Below are 14296 nucleotides of genomic sequence, written 5' to 3'. Positions count from 1 at the left end.
CTTTGATAGTTCAAATCCTCTACTGCCAAAGGATGAGGTAGACTCATATAGTTGTATAAAAGGATTCTTGCCACATTACAATGGCAGTGAATCCAGCCTGTCAAGTCTAAAAATGTTCCCAGGTTCACTATTTCAATTACAGTCTCCCCAGAGATGAACAATATGGAAAAAGCTTATTTCTGTTTTACTGCGTGATGCCGCAAATAATTGTCAACATTTCAGCAGCTTTTATGGAATTCATAGCATATAGAAAACTTGTGACTTGATGTCTAAAAGACATAGATATTTATAGAAATTTGCCGTATTCCCCAGAAATGCCTCACAAGTTTTTGCACAGGTTTTGAACTAGTTTTTAAATCCTATCTCCTTAAATATCTTAAGAAATTCTCTGACAACAGCCTGTCATAGTATCTCGCAGTGACAAGTCAAAAAGAAAAATGCACTGCAAGCCATGCTCTTCCAAATATGAGAGAATTCTTCTGTGAAACAACAGGAAACTCTTAAAAGGGCTGTTTGCTTTGATGATGTAGGTGTTTTCAATGCATTTTCTCTTGTACTGATAATCTACGTTTAAAGCTGGAAGCCATTTGAGATTGTCACATTATTCTTGCTCCTTTGTAAAGTTATATTCTTCACAGCATTGTGTCAAGCTGTAAGAGCTTTTTATTCTCTGATTCCTGGAGTAGGTAAGGGAAGGAGTTATCAGCTTGGATTTAATCAGTTTTTCTTTCAAGACATTAGAAATTTACAGTGAAAAATGCTGTAATATTTCTTAAAAATCATGATGAATGGAGAAGTTAAGTTATAATTGAATAATGACAATATACTGAGAAAATGTGTGTCCAGGCCTATAAAACTAAAACACAGCATTATATTTATTTATTTATTGCTGTGCTACTGTTTTAAAAGGGAATTTTAAACCATCTGTAATGAAGCTGCCTGGCAATTAATTAGAAAAAGAACCACACTGAACTCCCAGCTGGTTTCTTGCTCACTGGAATGGAAGAAGCTGAAAGCATTTATAGGGTGGTATATATGTAACCCTTGGGAGACATAAATAGGAAAGGAGAGTACAGTCTCACAAAAAGCAGTTTAATTTGCCAGTAACTCTCTGAATCTCAAGGAGTATTTATAAAATCTGTTTGCGTTTTACAGTTAGTTTTCTGTCTCTCATCGCTCACCTCAATGTCACAGTGAAGCTGTTTGTTTATGAAATTCCACTTTGTTGTGCTAGGTGAGATGTGATGTCCCAAATTCATTGCTACATGAGTCTGCTGCACACAAAGTAGCAAGTACAAAAAGACATTTGCTTGAAGTATTTTTCTTTTTTTTTTTTTTTAGTATAGCTGTGTGCAAAATGTTACTTGACATGAAATACTGCCAGGGGAGATCTGAACATACCAATGTTCTGTGCTGGCCTCTGCTACAAAGAGCAACCAGAGACTTCAACTGCCTTGAAGGTAAGAAGAGAGAATAACACTTGGCATCATGTAAGGAGCTCTGACATATCCCAGGTAAAATCACCAGTATATAGCAAAGCATGACAGCTAGGAGAAAGGGGCAGTTATCTTTATCATCTCAGTAGGTACAATCCTTTTTGTTCCTAAATCTCTCTTTCAGAAAGAAACAACAACAACAACAAAACTGAAACAAAAACAAAAACAAACAAACAGACAAAATAAGCTCTATAAAATCAACTGGAGTTTAAAATACAAAGGAAACTGTGTAAGTTGAATGGAAAATATGTTCTACTACTTGTTAGTAAGTTGAATAAGATCAAAGCAACTCTCTCTCCCAAAAAGCATGCTCTGCAATCTAGGAACCACTGTGTATCTAGTTAGCTACCTATATGCTACCTACAACATAATAAAAGTTAATTTCTACAGTATGATCTGGGTCTGAACTTAATAATTAAATCATAATAGAAATAACTTTATTCAAATTAATATTAAGTGGAAATAGTTTAATTCTGATAAGCCTGGGAGATGAAAGCTGTTGCCTGTTCTAGCTAAAACAAGCCCTGTTTTGTCTCTCCTGGACTCTCCCAGACAAGGGAGCAATAAAGGAATCACACAATGATTTTATTCTGAGGAAGTGGTGATAAGGTAGTTGCTTCCATCTGCCCAGCATGCCAGCCTTCCTCCTTCTGAAGCCATTCATTTACATTTTTAATGTTTCCTTTGCTTTTGGCTAAGAAGATGCATATTTAATTCAACAGAGCCTCTTAAAAATCTCAACAGTACAATTTAAATCTCAGAACTTTTAAAAGGACACTTCAACAAACATTTAATCAACCATGTCTACACCACTCTGCAACCTTCCTAATTGTGCAATATCCAGAAAGTACATTATAATGAAGATTTTGTTTCTAAGGCAAGTATTTATAGTGTACTGAACTTTTTCTCTGTATATTAAAGCAACTACACTTGTTTTCACTGTTACAAAAACATACTTTGTCTCTCTACATTCAGCTGTCATGCATTTTTAAAATTAATTTAATGTATACAATCCAACTGTACAGTTTCTTCAGTTCAGAGCTCTTGTGATATATCAAAACACTGCGTTTTGTATATTTGTACACAGTGTGTGTATATTAAAAATGTATGTTACTCTTTCCTTATCAGGTGCATAGATGGCCAAGGAAATTTATGGGGCAGACATGAAAAGCTTATGGCCACAGTCAGTTCTAGAGCTCCTCAGCATAGCCAAGAAGCAAAGAGCAGCACAGTGCACAGCCAGTACAGGTGTCACCAATGAGCTGAGAACCGTGAGATCACCATTACTGTAGCAAGGACTTTAAACATATTTTGCTGGAGGAAATGCTACTTGTACAACAGTTGTTTAGGAAAAAAATCGTGCTCCCATGTATATTGCATGTATATTGCATGTATACCACAGCTGTGGTAGCCTTGAAAGTTTTCACAGGCAATCTTGTGAGCAGTAAGATTTGGCTTAGGTACTGGAAGCAGGAGTTACCATTCTCTTCTGCCTTCTGGAGTAACATAAACTAGGGGAAAGTAGATTTTACAGCAGTTATAATAATGACTGCATATAAAAACCACAGCTCACCATTTAATGTTGGCAATGACATGTTATACAGAAGAAAATGGTCCTCTGTGACTGCTACCTCACATAGATAATGCTCGTATTGTCTTTTCCTGCAGAAGAGTAGGATAAACAGGGAAGCAATTACAAATTTAACAAACACATTCATACCTTTAAAAAATTTGCAGTGTGACTGAAAAATCCTTTCAATATTGAAATCTGTGTGCATTATATAAACCAAGTGGGTAATAGGAAGAACCACATCTGATTATGCGGGATGTCTCAAATGGCAACATGTATAATTCTTGCTCAATGGCCTGGAAGAACTTGTTCTGAATTTCAGCATGACATTTTTTTTTTTTTTAAAAGAAGTCATGATGAGTCATCCTAAAACGTTTTGCTTTCACACATGGGTTGTAAGTCATACTTTTTAGACATGTTAAATTACCTTATATTCACATAAAAACTTACAGTTGTCTAACAATCTACAGTTTCCACAGAAGTAAAAACTCAGTCTGGGAAAATACTTTTGCTAGTTTTGAAGTATAAACATACACTATGTTCATACCTGTATCTTAAGTGAGTGCACTAAGCACTGGGCTTGAGATTTGATGGCTGTTCCAGTAAATAGACAATTATTTGTACAGTACAGTTAAGAGGTAGGGAGAGAGGAAAGCAAGACAGTAGACCTGCATAACTAATACTTCTCTATGTTGGGCAGAGCAAAACCTTCAATTTTGTGTTTACGAAGCAGTTGACTTAATAAACAGTCTGAGTTTGGAACAGAATCCACATTTTTTACAGGAATTAATATAAAAAAATTGTCTTATTATTTCTAAATTTATTCCACTTCATGAAGGTTAGCACTTCTCCTTACTTTGAAGAGCTTGGAGCCCAGGCTGTCCTCAGAGACATCTCAGACAATTCTGCCCAGTGTTTGTCCCTGACGGGAGAAGGCAACTGACCAAGGGGATTTTGTGGTAAGCAGGGACAGCAAACATGCAGAGTGGAGAAATGAGGAGTAAGTAGACAACAGGACAAGAGGGAGCAAACAGAGAAGTGGGAAAGTGCCAGGGAGAAATTTTAAGAGAAATGAGAGAGAGAAATTAGAAGATTTATCAGAAGTCAAAAGATAGAGTACCATACACCTCAGAAACTACAACATTGGCTTGTATTTGACTTAGATGTTCTAAACAAAAATTTTAATCTGTGTATTTCAGTCACATTTTGCAATTTTTTCAGAGTTAGAAATTTTCTTTTTTTCTTTTCTTTTTTTTTTTTTTAATTCATTTCTAGATCCCAGGAGCTGGAGCTTTATAAACACTATGAGTGCCCAGCACCACAAGAGATGATGACTCTGCTAGGTTGGTGACTTTAACGTGCTACTCAACAGCTCTCAAACATCTTCAGTTTCTCCATAGTACTTCTGGTCCATAGACCAGGGCTATGACTGAAAGATTTACTTGCCTAAGGGACAGGTAGGTGGCATATAGGATGTGGGTTTTTTGTTTGTTTGTTTGTTTGTTTTGTTGTTGTTGTTTTCTGAAGTATGTACAAGCAGTGTATTCCCAGAAGCCAAGACAGTCACCAATAACTAAATGCTTTAAAAAGTTCTGATCCTGTGTGATCCTTGGCAAGCAGAGCAGATGGCTGGCTGCACATCCCCAGAGTTTCAAGTCAAGACCCTTTAGACCTGAAGGCTCAATGCCAAAAAGACAGCTGTGAATGGAGAGTTAAAAATTGTGCCTGAGGACAGTTTTTGGTGATTAGTTGGTTGTCTTGCGTATATATGCCCATAAAATGATGAGACCATTCCTGAATATGTTATGAATAGCAGTGAATTGACTAAAATAACTTAGCACAGCAGCTTTAGAAGGCATGGAAGTTCAGTGAGCCCTGCTCTGTGATCAGCTGTTCTCTCCCACCCTCCCTCCACCTCTTGGTTGGTGAGTCTTGTTTTCTGGGGACAGTCTATCCACACAGGTTAACATGCAGGCAGCTGGGGGCACCTATACCATGAGCACTTTGCAGGTGATGAGGAAAGGGAAAACCCACAGTTGCACCCACCCTTTGGCCAGCCTGTGCTGGCTCAGTCTGACTGTAGGATGCTGATCATTTCTGGGGGTGCTGATGCTCCTGGGGGTTCCTGCAGCATGGGGATGAAGGAAGCAGCCTAGAAGTCCTTGTCACAGCTATCGTTTTTTACTCCCCACTTCCTTCTCTACTGAAAACCTCAAGATTAGTTTCCTGTCTCTCTATCATGGTTCTATCAAAAAGCTTCTATAAGAGGCACAGAGCAGAAGTGGAAATTCTTAAACATGCTAGAAGCAGTAATTGGTCTATAAATAGCCCAATTCTGTATGAAGGAAGGAAAGAGGAGAATGAGGCCAGTGTTTTCACTGGGTTTTATTTATTAAATTTATGCCTCTTCAGCATCTGGGATAATATGGTCACACTGTCCCACCATTTAACCAACCAGGCTGATTTACTAAGCAAGACCTCCCCAGTGGCATGCATAAAGCCCAGCAGAGGTGCACACCCACTGCTCTGCTGCTGGCACATCTGTGGATTTACACACACTCAACTTAGAGGTCACCACAGTCCAGGCACCAGTGGATGGACATGAGCTTGTGCAATGGAACTGGCAGAGGAGATGCAATCCCCAGAAGGTAGAAGGAGTTATGTAAACTCCAGTTGCTATCTTTCCAGTATTCCTGAATCATGGTTTCATGATAAACAGCCAAAACATCAAGTGGTTGTTTGAGCCACATGCTCATAAAATGGAAGCTCCATAATGAATAAATAATAAGAAGAAACAAAGGGAACTAAATAGTATAAATTGGATAGATAGACAGACAAACAGGTAGACAGCATACAGGTGGTGGGCAGCTTGCCCATTGTACAGTGAATCTGATTCAAGAAGATAGGGACTTTCAGCTGCTGTTCCAGAATGTAACTTCCAGCCCTATACATTATTTATATATTTAGTCTCATGCTAGAAACTCATAATGCATTTCTTCACACAGGAAAATTTTGGCAAAAAATTTCAAGGAAGGTATTCTTTACTTGTTTCACACTTATTATCTCTAACTCATTGATCTCCTGGTGTGTACTCAATATCTTTTCTTACACAGTGGTATACTTGGAAATTATTTATTTACTTTTAACCATTATGAAACCTTTGGGTAACTATACAATTCAAGAGAATGTGCTTTAGCAATTTTAGGACAATATTGAAAGTAAACCAAAGCAATCTGTGCCTAAGAGATTTTTCATGTGCAGTGTGACCTGGTAACTGTTTGCACCACTTGTTTTTACTTCAGTAGCATAGAGCTAACTTGTAGCATTTCACACTTCATCCTTGCTTTGAGCTTTGGTCAGTTTTAGACTTTCAGCATTCATTTATTAAGTTTCTTTCAGAATGTAATGTGCTTTTATTTGTTTTAGATCTCTTATCTGCAAGTATCCCACAACTGTATCACCAGTTTCTATTTTTATCCACCTGTGAAGCAGGATTTTCTTTACTGTTCCTCAAGAAGTTGTAGAACAGTTGCATGTTAAGTAAAAATGAACCGTTAGTATATAAGGCAGGTCTTGCTGATAACAATGGCAGTTAATTCTCACAGACATGCTTTTCATCATCTCATGGCACACTCAGTGGCAACAACAAATACCCATTTGTTCACATGTTATTAGAACGGGTACACATGGAAAGGAAATTCCCATAGACAAAAAATAGCACCAAATCAGAGAATAGCCAAGTGAATGGAAAGTAACCCTAGATCTGCTTTATCTTAATCACAAACCACGTCTACATAGGGCTCATGCTAGTAGTCCAGAGGGAGCAGCTGTGCAACAGTGATAAAGAAACTCCCCAGGATTTGCTGGGAGTTGCTCTCCTACTCCAAGTGCAGATTGCAGCATCAGGAAGATTTAGTGGGCCCTATGAGCCTGTCTTCACAGATGATTTTAAACACTCTTTATGCATACATTTCATAATGAGATTGCTATAGCTTAGAAATTTAATCTAACATTGATTAATTCTTTCATCTCTACAGGCATTAGTATCTTCAATGCCTTTCTTCTATGAAGACTTTCACACTAATTGTCATTTTGGCTATCCACAAATTAGCTTTACCAGCTTTGTGATGCTTTCCTTCTCACTACTCAAACACAAAGAAGACAGATTCCAAATTCCCTCCTTATTTTCCTTCTGATGTGACAGCTCTTTGCATCAGAATAGACTGCTCTCATGAAGAAATTTAATTTCACAAACAAGTGCAGGTTTTAGTGGTTAACATCCAATGACCCAGAAAATCAGTTCACCTCAACTAAATCGGGTTCTTGATCTACTATGGACTGAGCATACTGCAGCACAGTGCTCAGTGACATAGAATGCACTTAACAAAATCTCTATGTAATAATGTCTACAGTGAGTGGTTAGTTGCAGTGCTGGTGCTGCTGTGGTCAGGGAAGCACTCCAAACATCCAAAAAAATTTATTTTCACAGCTGAACTCCAGAAACGTTTATGCTGAACTGTGGAAAATATATAGTTAAATGCAGCTACAGTGTGCCTATAGAAATGAGGGCTTAGGGACAAAGTTCTTTTCCAGTGTGTTGCATAATTTCATTGGGAAACTATTAATTAGGTATCTTTAGGAAAATTTCCCTTCTGAACAACATCTGAATAAAGAAGAGACAGATTTTCACATTAAAAAAAAAAAAAAAGTCATACACAAGGTGTGCGGGATGCAAAAAATAAGCTCTTTATCAACAGTTTGGCATATCAGGATGCTTGGCATGTGCTAACAACAGCTGCTGGCAGGCTCGGACTTTTCTCTCTGTGCATGCCAGTGCCTGGCATTGAGATTGATCTTCATCACTGCTGCTATATTGAGGTTGTGTACAACAAGGGATGTGCTAGCCTAACCAAAGCTCTACTTGGCCTACCCAAAACCTTAAGAAAAAAGAAACACTGAACTGTCAGAGACTGAGGAAAAGATGAAGAGAAGAAAGGAGAAGAGACACCCATGGTTATCCAGGGACTCCTTACACAGGAATTCCTAGGGGGAGGTTTGGGGTTTTGTCCCCATTTTCATCCATTTAACAACTGTGGCAACTTGTTTCTCTTAGGAGGAGTGACCAGTTGCAATGTATTTCTCCTAGAAATGTTCCCCCGAATAAATCCTCCCTGTGGCTTTACTGCAGGTGCCAGTCAGACATACCCAAACACATGTTTATAGCAACAACATCTTAACCTGCACATGTCAAGAACCAAGACAAAATAATACAGCATACTCCAGGTGGAATGTGGTTAACTAAGTTTCTTTTAGTTTATTAATTTCACCCATATACATAGTTGTTTTGAAAACATGATGTGAAGAGCCAGGACAAAGTGTAACAAAATGGTATGTGAAAAGGTTTCAATATGCAACGTGGCAGTGTACCTACTGTGTTTTGCATATACTTTACATTGAAAACAAGTAAACCGCAGTTTTCAAAGGAAGTACACATTTTATTTTGAACTAGTAAATTTAGTTTATTAATATGTAAAAAAATAAATCTACAACAGCAACAGTGCAAACACATCAGAACTTGCATGGCATACAGAACACAAATGAATAAAAATTATTGTACAAAGGGCCCAAAGTTTCCTATGGTCCTGGATGTGACATGTACCACAAACAACAGAGTGAAGGATAAACTGCAAGGTAAACAGGAAGATGAACTGCATATTACTGGTTCTGTCTTGTACGGTCTCTCTATTTCGGGAGGAAAAGCTGTCATCCCTTGGAACTGCAATTAAAATGAAAAATTATCAGTTTCATCATATAAGATTAGAAATCTGTCAGAGCTTGCATGAGAATCTGTTGTTAGCTTTATATTGCAGTTGTGACTCTTACTGTGAAGACATCAAGCTCAGTAAAAATATTAATATATTACAAGCCACACAATCAGCCAGTGTGTGGATCCATTGTTTTCAGCTTGGGAACAGCTGCATACACTGGCATCTTCTCCAATAAACAAGGTCAGGCTTTTGTTGGTTGACCTGTATGACCTTGTTTTGTTTTGTGGGATTTTCTGGCTGGTTTGATTTTTGTTTTCATCTTTCTGGAAGATGAAATAAAAGATCAAGGTGTTACAGTGCTACTGGGATACTGGATGATATCAGAAAGCATTCATTTGCATATACAAAACTTTTACTTACATGTTGTTGGCAGTTGATGGTGCACACATTTTACCACTTTAGTCCCACAGAATCACAGGATGGTTGAGATTGGCAAGTACCTCTGGAGGCCATCTGGTTCAACTCTCTAGTCAAAGCAGGGCCACCCAGAGCTGTGTCATGCTTCTATATATTAGGCATTTTTACTCTTTTCTTAGAACTCAGTGCAGTTTTTATGAAGTATGGCATCTACCTGTCAGTCCTAGCTTTGGCATCAGAAAGATTTGGGTGCATCACATAGTTATAAATTTCCCAAATCTACTCCACGCTTACATGGTTTAATTCTTCAATTAAAAGAAACACTCTCAGGCTTATGTTGAAGAAAAGAAGTTCTATGAAAAGTGAGCCCCTAGGCACAAACGTTTTTGAAGGTTTTAATGTCCACCTGTACAATATACGCGTGGTGTTTTTCTCCGTGTTGCAATTATCCTGCACTGCAGAGAAAGAATAATCCAAATACTGACTTATTCCCAGTGAACACAATACAAACCTAAAACTGATCATTAAGCTATCCTTATAGCAGGATGAAGGTATTTTCAGTTCACTTCCTCCACTTCAAGTTTTTACCTTCTTGTGACAACTCACTGATTGTTTAGCCTTTTAGGTTAAATCTGCTTCCGATTTTGTTGAGTACGGCCAATTCATGTAACATCACTACTTAGGGAAGAAAAAAGGAAAGAGTCCTAATCTCAGCTTTGAAGAATATGCCTGAGTCATTCAAAATAGGAAACTAATGATAAAGAGAGCTAAGTACTGCTGGTTCCAATGAACTCACTGTTTGACGATGTTAAGACCTAAGTACTGTTCCTTCATCCTGTAAGATAAAGTGGAACAGCATTTTCCTGAAAGCAAACCACTCAAAAAATAAAGAAGCTGATCCCCTCTAGATAAAAATTCTGAATGTTTTCCATCTTCTTTATATGTTCTCTCACTAATAATTAGTGAAAAAGTGGCTAAGCAGCTGCTATAGCAGTTTGTCAAGAATCTTACCCCAAACCAATGAATAGTCTCTTGTTCTATCATCACATATATTCAATAACTACTTTTCACAGAAAGTCTGCAGTGGGGAAAATATTTAAAAAAAAAAAAAAAAAAACACCTATATGTGAATCTCTTTGATTACTTATAGCTCTTAATATTTCACTGACCTCCGTTGCAGAACAGCCCAATGCTGCAGAGACCTGAGAACACTGCTGCTGGAAGAGCAATTTCTCCACTATCTGAAACTACTGTGTGACAGCTCAGAAGCAACAGAAGCTTTTCTGCAGAGTAAGGATTTCCTATCTCATGCGTAATATTTAGCATGAGCTCTGTTAAGCTGGCCTAAAATCAATTAGGAAATAAAGTAGCACAATGAGACAATTTCCCCTTCTGGGAAGAAAAAAGTAAAAAAAGTAAAATCAAATCTTGAATTTGGAACCTGTAAAGGAGTTCAAGGAGCAATGCATGTTTTCCAGTGGATGATACTTTATCGTGCTAGTAGTTATTTATAAGCACATATCAATATTAATGATAAGAGTTTTTCCCAGAGGTCCCATTAATATACCAGTAGTAATTTAGAATAAATAATAAATTAATGGGAAATTATTTTTATCTTACAGTTTTTTCATCAAAAGTACAGGGAAAGGAAAACCATTGAAGCTAAAAATCTTCCAAGAATGTACAAAGACAGGCAATGCTTGACGCATTTTTCTAGCCCACTACTACAGATATCTCTAAGATCCAATACCAACAGAAAAGTGAGAGATGTTGGAAGATTTTGTATAGATTTAAATGGTTTAGATGTCTGAATTAAGGCTTCCTAATGTAGCCAGTACAATTTCCCCTACAGAGTGGTTAAGGGAAGAAATCTGATTTGGAAACTTTGAATCTTCCATTACAAGACCCTAATATAAGTCCCTGACAGTGGAGGGAGCCAATGGAAACTTGATGCAACATGGACACCTAATCTGAGTACATGGCTATTCTTTGATCTGAGTCCTAGATACAGATCTACAGAAGAGACCATACTCCTATTATTAATCCTAAAACATGCTCAAAGCTCCAACTTTTCTATTCTTTATAAACATTTCTAGATCTTGAGTGCATGAAAACATCGATAAAACATTCTTATAATTTGTTATTGCAGATCTTCAGTGGACATGTAAACAGTTTGAGGCCAAGTACTTATTCATATTCAGTCAAGTACTGTTTCACGGCATAGTTGCCTCCTTCTTAACATTTAGAAAGCTTAGATGGGAATAGACTTACCGACCATTCTGCATTATCTGTTTTTGAACATCTCACATTCATTGGTAGTTTAAGCACAAGCTCATTATAGGAGAGACCCTCTGATTTGGACCACTTAAACTTGTTCATTGCATCCATAAAAGATAGGTTTTTATATTGCTTAGGACTCTTGATAATAAAAGGCCAAGTCCTGAAGAAAAATCAATGAAAAGAATTTTAAAACATAAATAAACACCACCAAGTCAGAACTGATAAGGGAATTTACTTTTGAGAATTTACTAGGAAAACAAACATGCTATTAATATGCATACGTACACACACACACACACACATATAAAAAACTCATTTGAAATCTCTTCTAGTGAAAACTGATACAACGTCACTGACTTCAACAGAACTAAGAAAGTTTGTCATCAGTTTCAGAGTTGCTGCCAGATGCTTTTAGAAGTGAAAGATTTTCAATTAAGAATTACATTGCTGTGTTCTCATCTACAAACTGAATACACAGACGATCCAAAGCAAATTTTCTATTGTAAGTTCCCCTAATGCATAAATAAATAAATAAATAAGTCATGCTCTCTGCAAGGCTTAACAGGCAGTGCTGTAAAAGCAGTTAGAAAGCTGTTTCCAAATGACTCTGCCAAGTTCTGGCCATAACTCAGATAATAGGTCAAACCTCAGCCTAGCACAGGGTTGCTAGGTTGGCAATGCTGCCAAAAAATTGAATGAAAATAACCAATGTTTTGGACATTTTCTTTTGGCATGTCTCAGTGCCAAACGGCTGCAAGGGAACTTTTGGCAAGAGGTAGGTTAGAGATCTGCTGTGCTGCTGTAGGAGAGCTGACCTTTAGAAACCCTCTCCACAAACAAGTGGGCTTAATCTCATTCCCCACCACCTCCCTGAGATGCATCATATCTTTCTTTTAGTTTTAGTTCTTTTAGTAGTAGAAAACTCAAACCTAGTAATAACAAAAAATAAAATTTAATAATGAGCAAACAATAAAATAGCTAAAGAAAAGCTTTTCTACTGTTTTTTGAAATGAAAGGAAAAAGCATGGTGAATGGGGCAAGTTTTTAAAAACAAAGTTAGATACACCTTGTGCAAAAAATAAAGTGACAGAAACTTAATCTAACTAACCTAATGTTTTGTTTTTCTTTTTTGGATGAAGTGTGTATTATACATTTAAAACATTTTAGACAGGCCTGTATTTATCTTGCAGTACACTGACTCCCATTTCTTTGGATAAAATGCTGCCTCTGCCAATTTCAGCTTCATTCAATATGATGTGATTTTAATCAGACATCTATTTTACACAATTGTAGCCCAATCATTTTAATCTCAACTCCTCATTATTTATATCACTGTCCATGCCACCAGACTGAGGGGGAAAAAAGAGTTTTGAAGTGAGCCACCATTGCCTTGATCCTGCATCCAGTTGCCTTTATGTCTAAGTCAAGAGACTTTAGAGGAGCCAGCAAAGAAATTCCTGTGTAAAACTGACACAAGAGAGATGAGCATCGGGTCACATACCCTTAGGCTAACAGAGCTTAATGAAAAAAGAATTGTGGATTAGGTCATAAATATTAGAGACATTAACAATCTCTTCTTCTAATTACTCTTCCATTTGCAGCAGACAGTCTGCATACATACTCTATTCAAGACATCTTTATTTCCCCAGGCCAAATGTGCATTTTTTTTCTTAAATACAGTTATCATGAATGAACCCTCAAGACAGCATACATTCGTTAGAATATTTTCATTATAACCTCAGAAAGACTCTTTTTGCTAGGATTAGCTTAGAAACTGTGCTCTCCCTGTATTAAGAGAGACTGTAAATAGCAGTAGCATCAAAATGAAGTAGACACTGGCTGCATTCTGACTTTCTTTAAAATATCCAGTCTCAAATATAAACTACAGAACAAAGACCAATAAGCCTGTACATTAAATTGTTTTGTGATAAGTTTTACATGTTTTATGCAGACATACTGGATAAGGAAAGCCAACTTATAAAATTTAAACAAAAGGCCATGCTAGTCATCTATCCATTTAATTTTAAAATCTTACTGTTACCTTAGTTTACTGCAAGAAATTTTGCAAGTGCATTCCATCTTCACCACTAATACAGTATTCCACTTTATATTATTTGCTTTTCTGTATTTTGTTCATCTTGGAAAACTGTCTTTTGGTAGCTTTTTAGTAGCTTAGTGGTAGTAATGGTGATGGGAGGACGGTTGGAGTAGATGATCTTGTAGGTCCTTTCCAGACTTGTGATTCTATGATTTTTCAGACATCTTCAAGCTATGTTTACAGTCACTTATACCACTGATCCTGTGCTGTGATGCTTTCATTTTGAGCACTAAAAGGAACGTTTAAATCTAAAATAATGCACTACTCATTGATTTTTAGATCTGCGGTCTTCTTCCCATCTACAAAAAAACCTAAATTTTTTGTTAACTCAGAAAATCACCCTTGCCATAGAAAGTAATATCACTGTGCAGTTTAACCTAGTGACATCACAAAGCAGAAAGGTTAGATCCAACAACTCCGTGGGAAGTGTGCTGGTTTTGCCTTGGGCTCCATGATGAAGGCTAGCAAGAGTTCTGCTGACTTGAATAAATTCTAATGCCTAATTTAACCTTCCACTCATGCCATACCCTCTGCAAATTTGCAGGCCAGATGCCAGCTGAACTGCATGGGTCTTCATAGGGCTTATTACAGATACTGAATTGCCACAGTGGACACTGAATTAGTCAGATCCTACAACAAAATGATCCCTTTCAATATGAGCAGCTGG

General features: G+C 37.2%; 2 protein-coding genes across 2 annotated transcripts in view; one reads left to right on the top strand and one right to left on the bottom strand.

Moving 5' to 3' along the window:
* LOC149919044 (uncharacterized) overlaps positions 1 to 1452 on the top strand; it is a 149785-nt gene extending 148333 nt beyond the window's left edge. The window contains exon 7 of the mRNA XM_090135783.1: positions 1342 to 1452. The gene's annotated coding sequence lies outside the window, so the exon portion shown is untranslated. The remainder of the gene's footprint in view (positions 1 to 1341) is intronic.
* A 6909-nt stretch (positions 1453 to 8361) lies between these two features.
* MOXD1 (monooxygenase DBH like 1) overlaps positions 8362 to 14296 on the bottom strand; it is a 50830-nt gene continuing 44895 nt past the window's right edge. Inside the window, exons 11-12 of the mRNA XM_031610586.2 lie at positions 11523 to 11691; positions 8362 to 8842 (exon numbers count right to left, since the gene is read on the bottom strand). Coding sequence (XP_031466446.2) covers positions 8675 to 8842; positions 11523 to 11691 — 337 coding nt within the window. The 3' untranslated portion in view covers positions 8362 to 8674. The remainder of the gene's footprint in view (positions 8843 to 11522; positions 11692 to 14296) is intronic.

Source organism: Phasianus colchicus, chromosome 2 (assembly GCF_987193195.1).
Source record: "Phasianus colchicus chromosome 2, bPhaCol1.hap1.1, whole genome shotgun sequence".
Lineage (NCBI taxonomy): Eukaryota > Metazoa > Chordata > Aves > Galliformes > Phasianidae > Phasianus > Phasianus colchicus.
This window is presented reverse-complemented; position numbering and strand designations above follow the sequence as displayed.